Raw genomic sequence first — 22,151 nt, 5'->3', positions numbered from 1 at the left:
AAAAAATAATCGAGGAAGTCGTGACTCATCCAAGAATTGATGTTGGTCAAGAAGTCTGTTTAAGTTTATTTATCTATTAGTCACACAGACAATGACCCAAGTCGGGAATCGAACCCAGCTCCCTGGCGCTGTGAGGCAGCAGTGCTAACCACCGTGCCACCCCAGATATAGATTTGGTACAAATATAGTTGAAGCAACAATCTACATATTGTGCAGTGTTCAGTAGGATGTATTTTAAAGACAAACTAGTTAATGCATGACTTTGTCGATTGGGAGATTAATCTGTTGATATGAAATCAAAGTATTTTCTGACTGAGTTATATCTCTTGGAAATAAATATTGATCATGGGCATAATTTGGTTTGAATTTTTTTTCACTAAAGGAATACCATCATCTATTGATCCAAATGGCTCAAGAGGCTGCATGGTTTTCTTCAGTGAGAAATGAGAAAGCATTTGACGGATTAGTCAATTTTATTTAGAGGCATTAGAAATACACTGCTTTTCACATGATTAGAATGTGCCTTTATCAAACTCCAAGGGCTTATTCAAATGTATGAAGCAGGAAACTAATCTCCTGAGGCGTTGGTCATGGCTGATCTGGGGTTTGGGGGCTCAGTTTAGTTGTTGAAATGGAGGTGGTGGTCGGTCTCTTTTTGACCATTGTTCAGGTACCTCCCGAAGAGGAAGTGGTCTAAGTGAATCCACTTGAAGTTAACATTAAGGCTAATATTTAAAGGAGGTTTTGTGAATCAATAATTGTTTGCAAATTCCCAACTCAGAACAGTTAATAATTGTACACAGGAGCACTTCCTTTTGGAAAATGTTACTGGTGATGGAGTCTGTCCTTTTTTTTGTTTTTTCACTTGTTACCAGAAGAAGCTTTGGAGAGAGTGCAAAGAAGGTTCACCAGGATGTTGTCTGGTCTCAATGGTGTTGGCTATGAGGAGAGGTTGAATAAACTGGGATTGTTTTCACTGGAAAGATGAAGGCTGAGGGGAGACCTGATAGAGGTCTACAAAATTATGGGAGGTATAGACAGGGTGGATAGTCAGGGGCTTTTTCCCCAGGGTGGAAGTGTCAATTACGAGGGGGCATAAGTTCAAGGTGAGAGGGGGAATGTTTAAGGGAGATGTGCAGGGGATGTTTTTCTCACACACGGTGGTGGGTGCCTGGAACGCACAGTGAGAGGAGGTGGTGGAAGCAGGCACATTAGCAACATTTAAGAGGCATCTGGATGGGTACATGAATAGAAAGGGAATAGAGGGATATGGGCCAAGTAAGTACAGAAGGCTTTTTTTAGTTCAGTTAGGGCATCGTTTTATGCAACGTTTTGCGTGCCACTTTAACACATATAGTAGACTGGATTGCCATCTCAATACATAGATGTACGATGAAGATTATGGCAAAATCTACATGGGAAATGCGCGATGCAGTGGCTAACCATGCACCTCCGAGCCTTCAACTCAGATTGCCTGTTGGATATAGTCTCCACACTTAGACAGCTGTAACCCTCGGAAAGAGAACGAGATTGTGCCGTTCCAGTCTATTTTCTGGAGAGTGATTGACCACAGCACGAAACAACCCTGAAATCATCTGTAATTGAGCAGACTGACTCAGTTGCTTTGACACGATGCGGACGTTAGCCGACAAATACAGTGGGAAGCATGGAAAAGCAAGCTATTACTTTAATGGGGAGAATCCTGCAGGATGCTGCGGTACAGGGATCAGAGGATCCTCGTAGTTATATCAGAAAAAGTTCGCATGCAGGTATAACAACTAATTAGAGAGGCCAGTAGAATGTTAACTTTTATCACAAGAGGGATGGGATATAGAAATTAAGTTTAAGTTTATTTATTAGTGTCACAAGTAAGGCTTACATTAACACTGCAATGAAGTTACTGTGAAAATCTCCTAGTCGCCACACTCTGGCACCTGCTCAGATGCACTGAGGGAGAATTTAGCATGGCCAGTGCACCTAACCAGCACATCTTTCAGACTGTGGGAGGAAACCAGAGTACCTGGAGGAAACCTACGCAGACACCGGGAGAACGTGCAGACTCCGCACAGACAGTGACCCAAGCTGGGAATCAAACCTGGGTCCCTGGCGCTGTGAGGCAGCAGTGCTAACCACTATGCCACCATGCTGCCCATATATAGATATGAAAATCTTTTCACAAGTGTACAGGGCATTGCGAGACCACACCTGGAAAATTGCATACAGTCTAATTTAAGGTGGGATTTACTTGCATTTGAGGCAGTTCAGAGAAGGTTCCACCAAGCTGCTTCCTGGGGCTGACGAGGTGGTTCTATGAGAAAGGATTGAGCCCATACTCATTGGAGTTTCGAAGAATGAGGGATGATCTCATTGAAACAGAACAAGAATCTGAAGGGGCTTGGCAGGATAGCTGCTGAGAGGATGTTTCCCCCTCATAGGGATTTTAGAACCAGAGGGCACAGTTTCAGAATAAGGGGTCTCCCATTTAAGACTGAGGGTCACTAACCTTTGGAGTTCTCTTCGCCCAAGATCAGTGAAGGGTGGGTCCATGAACATATCCAAAGGAAAGTGAAATTGAGGTCACAGTCAGAATAGCCATGAGGAAGCACGTTCAATGAGCCAAATGGCTTACACCTCACGGTTCTTTTTTCCTAACTTATTTCATGGAATGTGGGATGCCCATCCCTTATTGCCCTTGAGATGCCCTTAATTGCATTTAAAATCCATTGCTGTGGATCTGGAGTCATCTGGAGGCTAGACCAGGTAAGGACAGGAGGCTTCCTTCCCAAAAGGGGCATTACTGAACAATGTGAATGAACAACAATGGTTTCATGCTTATCATTAGACTATTAATTCCAGATTTTTATTCAATTCAAATTTCACCATCTACCACAGTGGGATTTGAACCCAGGTCACCAGAAAATTACCCTGGCTCTCTGGATTACTAGTTCAATGACAGTAGTATAGCACTCCACTATTGCTTTCCTTTCATTCTTATGAATGAGTTTGTATGGAGATCCATTGTACAATATTGTAAAGGAGGTTTCCATGCAAGTAATAGAGAAATTTCACACAAACCTAGTAACTGTGCATATGTTAATAACTATACAGGGTAATTTCAAGACCACGAGAATGATCTGGGATATAAGTTATCGGATCAGAACTAAATAAAATTTGCTATAATAAAGTGAAGGAATCTACATTGTAGGTCTAGTTTTTTGTTATTTATTGTTCTGGCAATTGCATAAAAATTCTACAGTAATCTATATTCAAGCATAAACTGCCTGCAATGGGATACATGTTCCTGCAGTTCTGGTTGAGAGCATTGGGTGGACATGGGGAAGATGTTTCCATTAGTAGGAGAGACTAGGATCCGAGAGCGCAGCCTCAGAGTAAAGGGACGACCCTTTAGAACCGAGATGAGGAGGAATTTCTTCAGCCAGAGGGTGGTGGATCTATGGACTTCATTGCCACAGGAGGCTGCAGAGGCCAGGTCATTGAGTGCATTTAAGACAGAGATAGATAGGTTCTTGATTGCTAAGGGATTCAAAGATTATGGGGAAAAGGCGGGAGAATGGGGTTGAGAAACTTATCAGCCATGATTGAACGGCAGAGCAGACCCGATGGGCTGAATGGCCTAATTCTCCTATATCTTATGGTCTTATGGGTGATCTGAATGCAGCAAATACAAGCCATTGATTGGCAGGAACACTTTTTGATAAGAAATATTTTGTCCATGAATTGAAATGGATTCCTCACTGGGATCTGTTCCTCTCCACTCAATAATTCCAGGCAATTTAAAGTATTTGGGTGGAGGAACCTGATGAAGTACCCCATTGACCGATTTTGAGCGCTGCTTTAAGTTACTCATATAAAAACAGCTTTAATTGTCATGGCCTCAAGTGCTCAGTCTCCAAATGATATAAACAGTTGATGGTTTCTATCCTCACTATCTAGTTGGACTGTAGAATTTGAGCACACACTGCCATGGATTTGTGCCTCAACATATTTGATGGTGCCTATAAAAGTTTAGTGGTCTTGTTCACAACGTTTTTCCGCTGCGTTGCCATTGCCTAATTCCTTTTCTTGATGGATTTCCCCATTCTGCAGCAATATTTCCACGCCGGAGGAAATGGCCTCAAGAAGACGTTCTTGGAGAAGAGCCCAGACATGCAGTCGCTGAAATACGCACTTAGCCTCTACACACAAACCACCGATGCTCTGATTAAAAAGTTTATCAGCACTCAGTCTTTGCAAGGTAAGGAGTGACAGAATGAATGTTAAGTTAGATTGCATTGTTAATAAGCTGGGAGGAAAAGGCTTTTTGTGACACATTTTACCCAACGTTAGGTGCTGTTTTGTCCTTTATGTTGGTGCCTGTATTTCGCATTAACTTAAATTTTTATAGAAACTAGAAGCAGAAGTAGGCCATTCGGCCCTGCTCTGTCACTCATTTTGATCATGGCTGATCATCAAATTCAATATTCTGATCCCCCCCCCCACCCTTGCCCCCATATCATAGAATCCCTATAGTGCAGAAGGAGGCCATTTGGCCCATCAAGTCTGCACTGACAGCAATCCCACCCAGGTCCTATCCCCGTAACTCCACATATTTACCCCGCTAATCCCTCTAACCTTCCCATCCTGGGACACTAAGGGGCAATTTAGCAAGGCCAATCAACCTAACCTTTGGACTGTGGGAGGAAACTGGAGCACCCAGAGGAAACCCACGCAGACACGAGGAGAATGTGCAAACTCCACACAGAAAGTGACCCAAGCCAAGGATTGAACCCAGGTCCCTGGTGCTGTGAGGCAGCAGTGCTAACCACTGTGCTGCCTCATATCCCTTGATCCCTTTAGCCCCAAGTGCTATATCTAATTTCTTCTTGAAATCAGACAACGTTTTGCCTCAACTACTCTCTGTGGTAGTGAATTCCACATATTCACCACTCTCTGGGTGAAGAAATTTCTCCTCACCTCAGTTCTAAAATGTTTACCCCTTATTCTCAAACTATGACCCCTAGTTCTGGACTCCCCCACCATCGGGACCATTCTTTCTGAATCTACCCTATCTAACCCTGTTAGAATTTTGTATGTTTCTGTGAGATCCCCTCTCATTCTTCTAAACTCCAGTGAATATAATCCTAACCGACTTAGTCCCTCTTCATATGACAGATCTGCCATCTCAGGAATCAGCCTGGTAAACCTTCGCTGCACTCCCTCTATAGCAAGACATCTTTCCTCAGATAAGGACACCAAAACTGCACACAATACTCCGGGTGTGGCCTCACCAACACTCTATACAATTGCAGCAAAACATCCCCTATCCCTATACTCAAATCCTTTTCTATGAAGGCCAACATACCATTTGACTTCTTTACTGTCTGTTGTACCTGCGCACTTACTTTCAACGACTAATGCACGAGGACACCAAGGTCTCGCTGAGAATCCACCTCTCTCAATTTACACCCATTCAAGTAATAACTTTTATAATGCCTTTCATGACCACAGAACACCCCAAAGCTCTTTACAGCTAATGAAGCACTTGTGAAATGTACTCACTGTAGGAAACATAGTAACCAATTTTGCCTAAACGAGCTCCCACCAACAGCAATGTGGTAACCAAGGGATGGTAATGGCTTTGTGGTATTATTGCTAGACTATTAATCCAGAAACTCAGCTAATGTTCTGGGGACCTGCGTTCGAATCCCGCCACGGCAGATGGTGGCATTTGAATTCAATAAAAAAAATCTGGAATTAAGAATCTACTGATGGCCACGAAATCATTGTCGATTGTTGGAAAAACCCATCTGGTTCATTAATGTGCTTTAGGGAAAGAAATCTGCCGTCCTTATCTGGTCTGGCCTACATGTGACCCGGAGCCACAGCAATGTGGTTGACTCTCAACTGCCCTCTGAACGAAGGGATGGGCTATAAATGCTGGCCAGTCAGTGACACCCATGTCCCACAAGTGAATAAAAAAACACTACCAAATAATTTGTTTTTATGATATTGCGTGAGGCTAAATAAAAGCCGGGACACCAGGTTCAATCCCCTATCCTTCTTTGAATGCCGTCACGAGACCTTTTACAGCCACCTGGTAGAAATACTAGCCAGGGCTCGGTTTAATGCCCTATACAAAAGATGGCAGCCCCCAGTGGGATTGCAATCCCTAGGTTTTGCACTCGAGTGTCAGCCTTGATTTGTGCGCTCAAATCTCTGGAGTGGGTCAAACCTACAATCTCTTGACTCGAGTACTCCCATCGAACCTTTGTTGACAGAAAATCAAATAACTTGAAGAATGCCCCACAGACAAAACACAAGAGACCGTGGTCATTTTATATTGTGGTTTCAGAAAAACAAATCCACCTGATAGTTTTCAGTTTTATTTCAATGTTGCTATATGTGATATGTTTAAGAATGTGTATGATGTTGTTGGAAGCAACAACATGCAGCATTATAGAATTTTTAAACACAATGATCATGAAATTTCTGCATTGTTGATCCCATTAAGAAACAAACAGTTGGCCTGACTTTCCCGAAGATGTATTGCTGGTATATTTTCATTGGGGAAGGAGGACAGGATTTCTTGCATGTGGTGCTTCTCCAACAGTACGATCTCGACTTCTGACAGCGTCCAGCGGAAAGGGTGAGGGTTAGATTGCCGAACGCAAGGTAGTCCCCTCGCCCCTGGAAGAACACTCTGGAAGAGTGCCCATACATCCATACTCCACCTTCTGGTTTGCTGTCATTACACTGATGCAGTGCCTTCCAGGTCCAGAAACTTTGGAGTCATGAGGTCAATGTGCTCAGGTGCCTCATCTAAATAGCTGTTGGGAGGGACAGAGTGGAAGTCAGGTGTCTCCTTTGGGAAAGGTTGGGGAATTTAAGAAAAGAAAAGTTTTCAGCACCTACAATCAGTTTATGGCAAACACAAGGGGAAGTGCAGGACTTTAATATGATCAAAGTGCAGGACTGGTAACATCTGTGGAGAGAGAAAGAGTTAATGGGCGGAATTTTACTGACACATCCGCCCGAGGTTCATACGGTCCCACCTGAGGCCAACGGAGAATGCTGTTCTCCGAGCCTCGCCCGTCCCCGGAATCGGGGCAGACGTGCCAGTAAAATTCCGGCCAATGTTTCGAATCAAATATGATTTCTTCAGAGCTGGCATCGGCTTTGACCTGTTCTTGAGTGGCTGCAGATCCGGGGGAAAGCTGGCGACAGATCACTTTTGTGAGGGAGAAAGTATTTGTGACAAAGAATGATAATACTCGGCACTCTCATCCTTTCCAGTGTCATCAGTGAGTGTGTCACTGATGCCATTCCTATTTCATGGGGAAAAAAAAAACCCAACTTGAAGTTTTTGCTCAGAATTTTCTGGCCGTCCACACCCTGCCACAGCTGCAAATAAGGACGGGGAATTTGGTGCTCGGCCAAATCTCCATTCCCCACGGTGGGACCAGCAAATCCCGCTGGCACAAACAGCTGGAGAGTTCCAGCCGTCGCCAGTGAAGTATCATTACTAATGGTTTTTAATTTGTACTTGAATTCTTGATTCGAATGTAATTGTGAAACATCTTCTGCATTACTTGAACAAGCAGACACATTAAATAAGATTGTAAATATGGCAATTTACTGAATGATGAACATTTCAGCTGATAATGCTGTAGAAATTATTCTGCTACTCGATTTCATAAATCTTTCTATCCCCTTGATGCTTTTGCACTGAAGTAAATTTAGCCCGTACAGGATGGTGCCATAGTCCATATTGTGGAGCACAATATTTTGCAGCTTAACAATTGCTCTGAATTGTAATTGTTCATGTTTGTGTCCCCAGTCCATTCATTATGAAAGTGAAAGGTAAAACAGCAACATAAATCATGTTGCTGCTGTGATGCATTCACTAGTAGAAATGAAATGTATCCCTAATCCACTCAAATTGCTTTCAGGGTTTTACACATCCAGATATTATTCTTGTTAACTATATGCAGAAAATTTTGAATGCCGTGAAGAAGGAATGTTTTATTGAGTTTTGTTTTACATTTTAATATTTCTTGATTTGATTTACTATGCTCGCATGTATTAGTATACAGTGAAAAGTATTGTTTCTTGCACGCTGTACAGACAAAGCATACCGTACACACAGAGAAGGAAAGGAGAGATTACAGAATGCAGTGTTATAATCATAGTTAGGGTGTAGAGAAAGATCAACTTAATATGAGTTAGGTCCATTCAAAAGTCTGATGGCAGCCGGGAAGAAGCTATTCTTGAGTCGGTTGGTACGTGGAAATGCTGCTGATATTAAAATTTATTAAAGTTATAATCTTACTGTTAAACACGTGACAAGTGTCTTTGGAGTATATGACATACGATTCTGGCATTAGCCATCAGGGTTTTTTAAAAAATGCTGACGATAAATTGCAACATAAAAATGTTTGATCAGATTCTCTTTTGTGGAGGAAAAACATCAAAGGCGCTCTGATCTCTTCCTGAATTTGTTGCACATTTATGAACATTTGGGGATTTAAGGGAGGCCACATAAGAATTGGAATTTAAGACAAAGTCAATCACTTTTTCAACATCCCATGAAATTTTTGGTGAGTTACACCAATATTATAAATGCTGAATATGATAAAATTACAAATGTCTTGAGGGAAAGAATGACTGGGGTGACGAAGTCTCTTGAGTAGAGTGTTTTTATGGTATGGCCCACGTGTTGTTTGGTAGGATACCCGCAGTTGTACAATCCTCCTGAGTTCTTCAGTTTGGCAGATGCCAGTCTTCAGCCAATGCAACTCACTCCACATGATAACAAGACATGGCGCAGGAGGCTCAGGGGTGATCTTATAGATGTCTATAAAATAATGAGGGGCATAGATCAGCTAGATAGTCAACATCCTTTCCCAAAGGTAGGCGAGGCTAAAACTAGAGGACATAGGTTTAAGGTGAGGGGGGAGAGATACAAAAGGGTCCAGAGGGGCAGATGTTTCATTCAGAGGATGGTGAATGTCTAGAACGAGCTGCCAGAGGTAGAAGTAGAGGCGGGTACAATTACAGTTGAAGTCTTGAGTTCCTTGGCTAATTTTGCTTGTTTGCCATTTGGAGTGTTCCTGATGAACCACCACAACTGGTAGAAAGAACTGGTGCAAATAAAACTGGTGCAATTTTATAACTTGTCGACTGATTCTAAAGGTACAAGTTGTGGTGAACCATCGTTGGTTCCCACCAGGTAGTACTGAGCCAGGGTCTGGCCAGTACTATGAGTCTGTATATATGTTGCTGTTGGGGTTAGGGTTGGGTTGTTCTACATGTTACTGTTGGGGTTAGGGTTGGGCTGTTCTACCTGTATTATAGTTATTATGGTACATCCCAGTCGGGCTCCGCCTCCTGGGAGAGGTATAAAGGTCACTGCTCTGTCTGGGACCCCTCAGTCTGGGATCGTGTATTATATATGGTAGCTCTATTGTAGTAGTCAATAAAAGCCTTTATTTCCTCGAGCATCTCTAGCCTCGTGAGTTATATCGCGCATCACAAGTACAATACAAATTTGTTGTAGCACATTTTCTTTTTACATACATACTTGCCCCTGAACATCAGACCACGGGAAAGCATCCCAACTGGCGGCAGCTCTGTGACAAAGCGCAGCAAATGTCACAGAACCTCGGGTAGCAGTGTCCGGGAAAATCAGCACACACAGTAAAATAAATATTATACTACCACACTAAGTAGGATGCAAATTATGTTTTATTACAACACTACTTGGGCTTAGATTAATTTTGTAATGCCGACTTAAAGCTTGCATCAAAAACATTTGCTCGTAAACTGCTTAAACAAAAAAAAGCAGAGGTTAGATAACAAGCATTTACAGAAATCTGTAAAGCAATGATATTGTTGATTTTACATCTGAACACCAAAGAACAAACAGTGCAATGAGAATTGATACACAGGTTCGTCCCCTTGTGGAAGCAGAATGGTTTATGGTACTGGAATCTGTAATCCAGATCCAACAGGGGGAAGAGGCTCACAAACATCCCTATCCCCAGCAATGGCGGAGATCAGCAAATGAGTGCAAAGGATAAGAATCATAGAATCCCTACAGTGCAGAAGGAGGCCATTTGGCCCATCGAGTCTGCACCGAACACAATTCCACCCAGACCCTATTTCCGTAACCCTTCATATTTACCCTGCTAATCCCCCTGACACTAGAGTCAATTCAGCATGGCCAATCAACCTAACCCGCACATCTTTGGACTAAGGCTGAAGCATTTGCAACTATCTTCCACTGCAATCCATCTTTGTTTCCTCCTGATTCTTCAGTTTGGCAGATGCCAGTCTTCAGCCAATGCAACTCACTCCACATGATAACAAGACATGGCTTAGGGGTGATCTTATAGATGTCTATAAAATAATAAGGGGCATAGATCAGTTAGATAGTCAACATATTTTCCCAAGGGGAGGGGAGTCTAAAACTAGAGGGCATAGATTTAAGGTGAGAGGGGAGAGATACAGAAGGGTCCAGAGGGACACATTTTTCACACACACGGTGGTGAGTGTCTGGAACGAGCTGCCAGAGGTAGTAGTAGAGGCGGGTACAATTTTGTCTTTTAAAAAGCATTTAGACAATTACATGGGTAAGATGGGTATAAAGGGATATGGGCCAAATGCAGGCAATTGGGACTAGCTTAGTGGTTTAAAAAAAAAGGATGTAAATGTCAATGCTGTAAATCTCTATGACCCTATGACTCTATGGCTGAAGGCACAGCATGTGGCAAAGGCTATGGACCACAACAATATCCTGGCTGTAGTGTTGAAGTCTTGTGCTCCAGATCTAGTCTCACTCCTAGTCAAGCTGTTCCAGTACAGTTACAACACTGGCATCTATCTGACAATGCGGAAATTTGCCCCAAGTACGCCCTGTCCACAAAAAGAAGGACAAATTGAATCCATTCCATTAATGCCCAAAGAGACTACTGTCAGTCATCAGCAAAGTAATGGAAAGTGTGATTGACAGAGCTATTAAGCAGCACTTACACAGCAATAACCTGTTCAGCAATGTTCAGTTTGGCTTTCACTAGGATTACACAACTACAGACTTCATTACAGCCTTGGACCAGCAGGGCCAAATGAGCTGAATTCAAGGTCCGAGGTGAGAGTGAGCGTCCTTGACATGGAGACAGCATTTAACCAAGTGTGGCATCAAGGAGCCCTGGCAAAACTGAAATCGGTGAGAATTAAGGGGAAAATATTTTACTGATTGGAGTGGAGCTATACCTAGCACAAATATGATTGTGTTTGTTGGAGAACCATCCTCTCACACCAGGACAGCGCTGCAGGATTTCTTTGACAGTGTTCTAGGTTTAACCATTCCTGGCTGCTTCATTAATAACTTTCCCTCCATCATAAGGTCAGAAGTGGGGAGGTTCACTGATTGGTGCAGATATTAAACCCAACCGTGCTGGCATGGAGCAAGACTTGGACAGCTTTAGAGCTTGGACTGATAAGTGGCAAGTAATGTTTAAGCCACTCAAGTGTCGGGCAATGAGTGTCTCCAACAAGAAGACTCTAGCCATCTGTCATTGACATTCAATGGCCTTACCATCACTGCAATCCCCACCATCAACATCCTGGGGGCGACCATTGGTCATCAACTTGACTGGATCAGCCATGTAACTAGTGATTACTGTGGCTAGAGGAAGGGGCTCTGCGGAGGTAACTCAACCCCTAGCTTCTTAAAGCCTTTCCACCATCCCTAAGTCACAATTCAGAGGTGTGATGAACATTCTTCACTTAAAATTTTAAAAAAGTTTAAAAAGTTTATTCATTAGTGTCACAAGTTACATTAATACCGCAATGAAGATACAGTGAAAGTCCACTAGTCGCCACACTCCAGTGCCTGTTCGGGTACACTGAGGGAAAATTTAGCATGGCCAATGCACCTAACCAGCACGTCTATGGGAGGAAGCCTGAGCACCTGGAGGAAACCCACGTGGACACAAGGAGAATGTGCAAACTCCACACAGACAGTGACCCAAGTCGGGAATCGAAAATGGGTCCCTGGCACTGTGAGGCAGCAGTGCTAACCACTGTGCCACCGTGCCACCCTTAACTCACTGACTGCACCTCCAACAGCACCCGGTAAACTTGATTGCATTTAGGACAAAGCTTTTTTGATCACCCCATCCACCAACTTAACCCTTCACCCCTCCTACCACTGACACACCACGATTGCAGTGTCCACCATTTATAAGATGCACTGCAACAACTCACCCAGCCTCCTGCAACCGCACCTTCCAAGCTTGTGGAAGAGCAAGGGCAACAGGGTGGCCGCTTCCACCTACAAGTTCTCCTCAATGCCAATCACCCTCTTGACTTTGGAAATATTTCATTGTTCCTTTATTGTCACTGAGTTAACCCACTGGAACTCCTTCCCTAACAGCCCTGTGGGTGCACCTACACCATCAAGGCTGCAGTGATACAGGAGGGTGACATCACCATCTGGAGGACAGTCACGGATGGGCACTAAATGCAGACCTTGCCAGCAAGCCCGACATCCCGTGAATATAAAAAAAATAAAATCTATAAGAGCAAAGTCATTAAATTACAAAATTTATAAAATTGTACCTCATATTGACTATGCTCAGCCTTGTTCTGCGATAGTTATTAAAATGCAAATTCTTTTGATTAATCATAATACCCAAAAAGAATACGCTTTCAAAAATCACTCGCTGCAAAATAGAGCCAGCAATTAAAAAAACAAGTGGGTTGTATCAAGGAGGTGTATTCTTTATTGTTTAAAATAAACCTGATTGGACCATTGTTCTCATCAAAAAATGTTGAAGGTGATTCCATATTGTAGTGAGTAATGAAATCTGACTTCTCAGCGTGATCCAAACACAATCACTAATGCAGAACAACACAGGCAACACTGGGCACCATATTGACCTGTCACTCGAAAACAGATGAGATTTATTGGAAACTCAGAAGTCTTAACTCATCTTTGCCACCTTCTGCAATCCCCAGAAGATTTTTATAAAATTGAAAACGCACTTCAGCCAAATGAATTGTTTTTTTTTTCTTTCCCTTACACCTAAACAGAAAGAGATCACAAAAAGAGTCAACAAGCGGTTACGCTTTTGAAACTGAACTGCTGGACCCCAATTCTCGCAGCTGAGCATCCAGCTCCACCTCGTGATGTTTTGATTGCATTACCTTGCCTAGAGGATTATTTCAATCTTCGATGTCCTCTGGTATTACTGAAGGACTTGTCAAGGGATAGCTTCTATCCGTCATTCAGTAAATTTCTAAATCTATATGCGATCTCCCATAACCTTCTGTTTTCCAGTCTCTATGGCGTGAGCTTCTCGAATCTCACCTCAGTGCTCCTCTTCATATATTTGTCCTTTTCGTTCAGTGTTCAGAACTGAGTTGTTGTTTCCCTTTCCACGCCTAGTGGTGAACAGGGCAGAATTCCATCTGTTCCCAAAGCGAATATTTTCCTGGAACAAGTCACCAGCCTGTCGCCAGGGTCTTATAGCTTGAGAGGCGCCACTCAGCATCAAGCGTGGCTGACCAGGAGTCTCTCCCACTCTTACTGCTTGCCATTGGCATGTTGGGAGGATTTGCAGCTTGATACTGAATCTGTTTGGCCAGGTTTTGAATGCACCTTCCTTGGCCATCAAGTCCTGGAGCGGGACTCAAACCCAGAGCTTCTGGCTCAGAGGCAGGGATGCCACCCAGACGCAAGACCTCCTTCAGAATTGAGTGTAGTACCCCAAAAATTGGAAGTAGAACAAATGAGAAGACATGGTCCATTTTTTCCTGTGATCTCATGAACACGCAAATTTACTCAGTGCATGCACTTTCATAGAATCCCTACAGTGCAGAGGGAGGCCATTCAGCCCATCGAGCCTGCACTGACAAAATCCCACCAGGCTCTGTCCCTGTAACCTCGCGTATTCACCCTGCTAATCACTCTGACACTAAGTGGCAATTTTGCATGACCAATCCACCTAACCTGCACGCCTTTGGACTGTGGGTGGAAACCGGAGCACCCGAAGGAAACCCACGCAGACATGGGGAGAACGTGCAAACTCACATCTAGGATTTTCCAACTTTCCTAACAATGCTCATAAATAAGATTACTTTTTGAAATGAAGGGTTAAGGCAGGCGTCTGCAAACAGCGACTCTCGAAGTATACGTGACTTATGTGGTTCCTGATCATGATCGATCAAACCCGATAATTAAATGGTTTGTTCCATTTTTAAAAAACTTTTATTCACATTGTACTTGTAAGAAAGTGTCATTCAATTAACATAATTCCATTTTCAAATGTTGTTGAAATGTGTTTGTTGTTTTTCATTGTTATTGACATTTGAGTAACAGCATTGCAACTCTTAACATATGGAGCGGGATTTTTTTATTTACTCATTTTACGGGATGTGGGCGTCGCTGGCTGGGCATCAGACATATTGAAACCTGTCTCTCTCATTGTGTCACAACAGCAATTACTTCTAATTCAAACATATTATTGCCCATTCTTCGTCATTTTGATGATGGAATCCCATCCTGGATGAATGCAACTCCAACAGCACTCGAGAGCTGCCCAACTGATTGACGCTTCATCCAGACCTTAAACATTCACTCCCCCTGCCACTGACACACACTCACCTGAAGAAGGGGCTTGGAGCTCCGAAAGCTTTGTGTGGCTTTTGCTACCAAATAAACCTGTTGGACTTTAACCTGGTGTTGTTAAACTTCTTACTGACACACACCAGCAGCGGTGTGTACCGTTTACAAGATCCATTGCAGAATTCAACAGGACTCCTTCAACAGCACCTTCCAACCCCATGACCATCACCACCTAGAAGGAGAAGGGCAGCAGATACATGCTAATATCACCACCTGCAAGTTCCCCTCCAAGCCCCACACCATCCTGACGTGGAATTACATCGCTGTTCCTTCACTATCACTGGGACAAAATCCTGGAACTCACTCCCTAACAGCACTGTGGGTGTACCTGGACCACATGGACTGCAGCGGTTCAAGAAGACAACTCATTACCATCTCCTCAAAGGCATTTAGGGATGGACAATAAATGCTGGCCTAGCCAACAACACCCACATCCCGTGAACAAATAAAAAAAGTTGTAACAGAGGGATACAAAGGTGAATAGCTGAAATTCGTCTACCTAACACTGTTGTGGAAGTGCTATCATCATAAGGACTGGAGCAATTCAATGAGAAGGTCCCCCAGCACCCAGTTGGGACAATTGTATTTGAGCCATGAGGACAACCCTGACACCATGCCCAATATCTGGAAAAGAATATCTGAGCTCTGTGTGCGAAGGAAATCTACGTCCAATGTGTGTAATTCATAGTGTCCTCTGTAAATTGCATACTCCTGCCACGCTGCGAATATCTGCTTCTGGTGTTGCCTCTGTTCTCTCTTCCTTATAGCAATCCAACTGATGGAAGTTGACATTTCCAAATGTGGCTCGACACTGCTCGTAAAGAATGGCAGAGGATTAGTGATTAACTGTTGATAAACGCCTTAAACAATTTCTATGGATAGTTTTCTCCCTCACAGTGGGGTTCAAGAAGATGTATCCAGAGGCATTAACCTTTGATTTGATTTATTATTGTCACATGGATTGCACGGTGGCACAGTGGTTAGCATATCACCCTCAAAGTGCCAGGGACCCAGGTTCAATTCCGGCCTTGGGTCACCTTCTATGTGGAGTTTGCACATTCTCCCCGAGTCTGTGTGGGATTCCTCTGGATGCTCCGGTTTCCTCCCACAGTCCAAAGATGTGTGGGTTAGGTTGATTGGCCATGGTAAATTGCCCTTTAGTGTCAGAGGGATTAGCAGAGTAAATATGAGGGGTTACGGGAATAGGAACTGGGTGGGGTTGTGGTCGGTGCAGACCCGATGGGCCGAATGGCCTCCTTCTACACTGTAGGGATTCTATGATTAATATGCAGTGAATACAGTTTCTTGCATGCTATGCAGACAAAGCATCCCGTTCATGGAGTACATAAGGTAGAAGGAAAGGAGGGGTGCAGAATGGAGTGTCACAGTCATAGCTAGGGCGTAGAGAAAGATCAATTTAAATCTTTTTTTTATTCATTCATGTGTTGATGGCTGGCCAGCATTTATTGATGTGGAGATGCCGGCGTTGGACTGGTGTAACCATCCCCGTACCTTTACCATGGCTAATCATCCTAACCCACACACCTTTGGACTGTGGGAGGAAACTGAAGCACTTGGAGCAAACCCACACAGATATGGGGAGAACGTGCAAACTCCACACAGGCAGGGACATGAGGCCTGAATTAAACCTGGGTCCATGGCGCTGTGAGGCAGCAGTGCTAACCACTGTGCCACCGTGCCTCTCTTTCCATTAAATAATGTGAAGCAGGGATATGTACTCAGCCTTGTTCTATTTGCACTCTTGGAAGTGGCTATGCTGGATGATACAACTGTTCAGTCAGGAATTTACTACTAATCTGTTGAGATTATGAACATCAAACAAGGTCTCAAAATGTATGACAAAAACACTTTGGATATTGATGTCTGCATTCTGAAAACAATCTTCAATTTATGATGGATGCTCTTCAAACTTTCCCTCAGCCCCTGAGGAACCATATATAGCATGGATGATCCATATCGACAGAGTCACATTAAATGCCAGCAAGAAGCTCACTTAGATATTTACCATCTAATGATGCAAGGATTGATGGGAAAATGATGGCTCACGCACAGGAAACAAACATGGCCTTTAGTCATCTGACCAAACAGGTATGAAGACTGCATGGTGTCAGGGTTGTCAATGACATGAAGACTTGTAAGGCGGCTGTCCCTCCTAATGATTATACAGATGTGAAACACAAATACTCCACAGAAGGTGCACTCACCAACTGTAATGCGTGTCAGTCTTGAGGCAAGACGTGAGTACGGGAAGAATGAAGAAAAGAGCTTGGATTTCTCGGCAGGGAGAACAGAAAGTGAGTGTTCCACTCGTTCCCGCACCCACCGCCTCGGCTCGTCCAATCAAGCATTAGGTGGCCAATTAATGGCCGTCCAGCAGGAAAGCAGCTAATTAGAGGTTCGAAGGGGGACTCCACACCCAATCAGGAGGCAAGTCTGGATGTCAAGTGGCAGTAGGGTTATGGCGCATTCAGGAAGTCAATGACAGCTACAGATTTATAGGTAGATAGATTTACCGAGCCCGTGGCTCTGCCGAAGGGTCATCCAGACTCGAATCGTTGGTTCTATTCTCTCTCCACAGATGCTGTCAGACCTGCTGAGATTTTCCAGCATTTTCTATTTTTGTTGCAGATTTATAGGTGCCCTGCTCTCTGAATCTCTCTTTAGTTTCTATTGAAGGCTCAGAAAAAGATTTTTTTTAAAAATGTGTTAGAAAAAACATGTGAAATTGGTCACCTTCACCGGTGGAATTCAGCCATGCTCCCAGTGACAGACCTTCTCTTCAGCACTTGTGGCCACCTCGTCATTGCTGCTGTAAAACACAGTCAAACTTTTTCTCGTACCTGCCCAGAGATTGTAGCAGGTGACGAAAAATTACAGATATTCCAGTTGTTAAAGAGCTCAGTGATTTGTTAATTAGTCATTTCAAAATGGTGGCTGGGCTGCTGACTTCCATGCTCGCTCTCACCTTCTGTTACCTGGGAGACTGGCATGTTGATGTTGTATTTCCAACACAACAACATCACACCCTTTTTAATGTTCGCTCAGGGGACCCTCCGCCTGATTGTGGACGTCAAACCCAACCCATGGTTACGTGAAGGTTGTGGTCAGTGGTGGTTGTCTCAGCCTGCATAGTGATCGGCATAGAAATCTACCATGAATTTATGCTTATGTTGGAGGGTTTTACTAAAGATTGAACCTTCACACCAGAGTGGAGCGTAATAAGACAAATTTGTTCAAACTTTTACCACATGCACCTGGGTGACGCCTTCCAAGACAAGCTCGGAGTCACTCTGTCATTTACAGCTCAACGGTGACACAGTGGTTAGCACTGCTGCCTCACGGCGTCAGGGACCTGGGTTCGATTCCCAGCTTGGGTCACTGTCTGTGCGGAGTCTGCACGTTCTCCCCGTGTCTGCGTGGGTTTCCTCCGGGTGCTCCGGTTTCCTCCCACAGTCCAAAGATGTGCGGGTTAGGTGGATTGGCCATGCTAAATTGCCCCTTAGTGTTAGGGGGACTAGCTCGGGTAAATGCATAGGGTTACGAGAATAGGGTCTGGGTGGGATTGTGGTTGGTGTAGACTCGATGGGCCGAATGGCCTCCTTCTGCACTGTAGGATTCTATGATTTCAAAGCAATAGATTTATACATTTTCATTTTATAGTGGTTACCTGTAACATTACTTCAGTGTAAACCGTGTATCAATCAAGCGTCACTCCTTCCCATTTTCTCCGTGTTGCAAACTAGGTCAAACTTAGGTCTTGGTTTTGTGTCTTGTCACTAGGCCTTGTAGTCTCTGTGCTTTTATTCCACCATCTGTGGTTTGGTCAGAATTTTGGCTTTTGTGTTAATGTTAAAGCCTGTCTGTCTGATCCTCTAGTCATCATACCGTGAGGTTGTCTGGAGCTATAACGTGGGTCCTTGATCTCGGTCACTGCTAACGGTTCTCTTTCATGAGCATGCAATTAAATTACTGAAGCTGCACTAGCTTAAAGTTTACTTATTAGTATCACAAGTCGGCTTACATTAACACTGCAACGAAGTTACTGTGAAAATCCCCCAGCTGCCACACTCTGGCACCTGTTCAGGTACACTGAGGGAGAATTTAGCATGGCCAACGCATCTAACCAGCATGCCTTTCGGACTGTGGGAGGAAACCCACCGGACACGGAGGGAACATGCAGACTCCGCACAGACAGTCACCCGAGGCTGGAATTGAACCCACGTCCCTGGCGCTGTGAGGCAGCAGTGCTAACCACTGTGCCACCGTGCCATCCTTAACTCAACAACTGCAGCTCCAACAACAATCAGTAAACTTGATTGCATTCAGGACAAAGCCTTTTTTGATCACCCCATCCATCAACTTAACCCTTCATCCCTCCTACCACTGACACACCGAGATTGCTGTGTCTACCACTTATATTTTTATTCCATTTATGAATTTATCTCACAGCATTGCTCAGTACCACTGTGACACATTTATAATGGAAATAGATCGAGTATTATAAAATAGTACACACACAAATGTTATTAATTCTAATGAAGTCCCTAATTAATAAAGTGCATTTTCAAATGTTGATTGTTTCAGAGGGTCACTGTTTAAATTCATCATAAATAACAAAGCAAAGTTGTAAAATTTAATTAATAATTTATTGATCTTAAGAATAACTTGCTGAATGCTAAGATTTAATGAACAAATTAACTGTGAAAGAGATTAGGTGACTTAGTCTGGTGGGAATCAAAGAATCCTACAGTGCAGAAGGAGGCCATTCGGCCTATCAAGTCTGCACTGACCACAATCCCACCCAGGCCCTATTTCCATAACCCCACATATTTACCCTGTTAATCCCGACACTAGGATCAATTTAACATGGCCAATCAACCTAACCTGCACATCTTTGGACTGTGGGGGGGAAACTGGAGCATCCGGAGGGAACCCACGCAAACATGGGGAGAACGTACGGATTCCGCACAGACAGTGAACTGAGCCGGGAATCGAACCCGGGTCCCTGGCGCTGTGAGGCAGCAGTGCTAACAACTGTGCCACCGTGCTGCCCACTCCTGGGTCGGATTCCAGAATGCTCTTCATAGAAAGGTTAAAGGTGGTGAATTATGTAAGTGTGTAAGCAGAGTTAATTGTCTTCATAATTTCACAGATGCAAAGTATTGAACTGTGAGGAAATGGATGATGGTGAAGGTTGTGAACAATGTGTTGTTGTAGCAGAGTCTGGTGCCAGAGGATGAGAGGAATCAGGGTCACAGCTCACTCGGATCATTCAAGATGGCGCCTGAGCGAGGTGACTTCTTGTGAGCTGTCCCACTAATTCTTTCTTTTACTCTCATTTTATGCTTTTAAAACTGTACTAACACTACAATCTACACCCTCTCCTTTCCTTCTCCCCTATGTACTCTATGAATGGTATGCATTGTATAGTGCGCAAGAAACAATATGCGTAACAATAATAAATCAAAGCAAAGCTGTAGTTTTGCAATGTGAATACTTTGAACAATGTGTTAGAGTGGAATATATAAGAGCGAAGGGCAGATAAAGGCATCCTGCTGCATCCAGCCTACTCCGCATAATTCTGATACCTGCATTCCCCCCCCCCCCCCCCCCGCCATGGCATATTTTCTGGTGGTGGAGGAAGCAGCCCGTCATTGGCCGGTAGATCCCGCTGATGTCTACAGGGTTTTGCGTGCCTTGCACCCTCCACCCCCGGGGAACACACTGTGGTTGAGGGGGAGTGCCGTTGGCAGGACTGGAAGATTCTGCTGGCGCAATTGACTGGAAAATTTTGGCACTTCTGTACAGCATGGGTCACTGTCTGTGCGGAGTTTGCACGTTCTCCCCGTGTCTGCGTGGGTTTCCTCCGGGTGTTTCGGTTTCCTCCCACATTCAGAAAGACATGCTGGTTAGGTGCATTGACCATGCTAAATTCTCCCTCAGTGTACCCGAACAGGCACTGGAGTGTGGTTAGGGGATTTTCACAGTAACTTCATTGCAGTGTCCATGTAAGCCTAATTGTGACACTAATAAATAGACTTTAAAAAATATTCAATTTATCTATTCTTACAAAAATGAATAACCTCACATTTCCCTGCGTTGTGCTCAATCTGCCAGTCTCTTATTCATTCATTTAATATATTTATATCTCTTTTGTAGACTGTGTGCTCGTCAAAGCTTACATTCTACCGAGCTTTGTATTGTCAGCAAACTCAGATGCATGATACTCTTAAAGCTTTTAAAGTTTATTTATTAGTGTCACAAGCAAGGCTTAAATTAACGCTGCAATGAAGTTACTGTGAAATTCCCCTAGTCACCACATTCCAGCGCCTGTTCGGGTGCACTGAGGGAGAATTTAGCATGGCCAATGCACCTAACCAGCACGTCTTTCGCACTGTGGGAGGAAACCGGAGCACCCAGAGGAAACCCACGCAGACAGTGACCCAAGCCCGGAATCAAACCAGCATCCCTGACACGGTGAGGCAGCAGTGCTAACCACTGTGCCACCGTACTCGGTCATCTAAACATTAATAAAGATTAAAGGGAAACTTGCATTTATGTAGCAATATAGATTTTCAGCATTTGCAGTTCTGTTTTGCTGTTTATCTCTGAGTACCTCACACATGAGAACAACATGTTTTAATGAATTCAACACTGCTCATCTTGCACCAGGATAACATGAAAGCATTTTGATCCAAGATGTTAGGTGTGACTGTCTGATAAATAATGTAGAGTCATCCTGGTGTGTGTGGATGTGAAATCACAGCTATCTCACGCTTACAACTAGACCTCCGAGAGCAAAGAGTTTCTGCAAAAAAAAACTAGATAGACGTCACCAAGAAGTGATGTAGATATCTGTGGGACATCTGCCTGCTTACCCCAAAATTAATTCTGCCCTAAATATCTTAGACCATTCACGTGAATGACCCCCAGCTGTTTTAAGATGTTTGAGAGGCGACAGTTCTTGCCCATATGGGTGGCACGGTGTCACAGTGATTAACACTGCAGCCTCACAATGCCAAAGACTCGGGTTCAATTCCGGCCTTGAGTGACTGTGTGGAGTTTGCACGTTCTCCCCATGTCTGCGTGGGTTTCCTCCAGGTGCCCCGGGACCCTCGCACAGTCCAAAGATGTGGAGGTTAGGGTAGATTGACCATGCCAAATTGCCCCTTGGTGTCCCAAAATGTGTAGGTTTAGTGAATTGGCCATGATAAATTGGCCATTAGTGTCCCAAGATGAGCAGGTGAGGGAGATGATGCATGGTAAATGTGTGGGGTTACGGAGATAGGGTCTGGGTAAGATGCTCTGTTGGAGAATCGGTACTGACTCAATGGGCTGAATGACCTCTCCCTGCACTGAAGGGATTCTATGATATCCAATTTTGTTTGGAAGGCTCCATTTTTGCCTGACACACAACCAATATAGGAACGTTTCAGTATTG

General features: G+C 43.9%; 1 protein-coding gene across 4 annotated transcripts in view; it reads left to right on the top strand.

Moving 5' to 3' along the window:
- The window catches only part of unc13c (unc-13 homolog C (C. elegans)), a 640,043-nt gene that overhangs the window by 605,002 nt on the left and 12,890 nt on the right, over positions 1-22,151 (top strand). For all 4 annotated transcript variants that reach the window (XM_078241487.1, XM_078241484.1, XM_078241485.1 and 1 more), the window contains one exon: positions 4,108-4,255. In XM_078241487.1, coding sequence (XP_078097613.1) covers positions 4,108-4,255 — 148 coding nt within the window. The remainder of the gene's footprint in view (positions 1-4,107; positions 4,256-22,151) is intronic.

Source organism: Mustelus asterias, chromosome 24, assembly GCF_964213995.1.
Source record: "Mustelus asterias chromosome 24, sMusAst1.hap1.1, whole genome shotgun sequence".
Lineage (NCBI taxonomy): Eukaryota > Metazoa > Chordata > Chondrichthyes > Carcharhiniformes > Triakidae > Mustelus > Mustelus asterias.
Note: the sequence above shows the minus strand (reverse complement) of the source record. Positions and strands in the feature narration are given on the sequence as shown.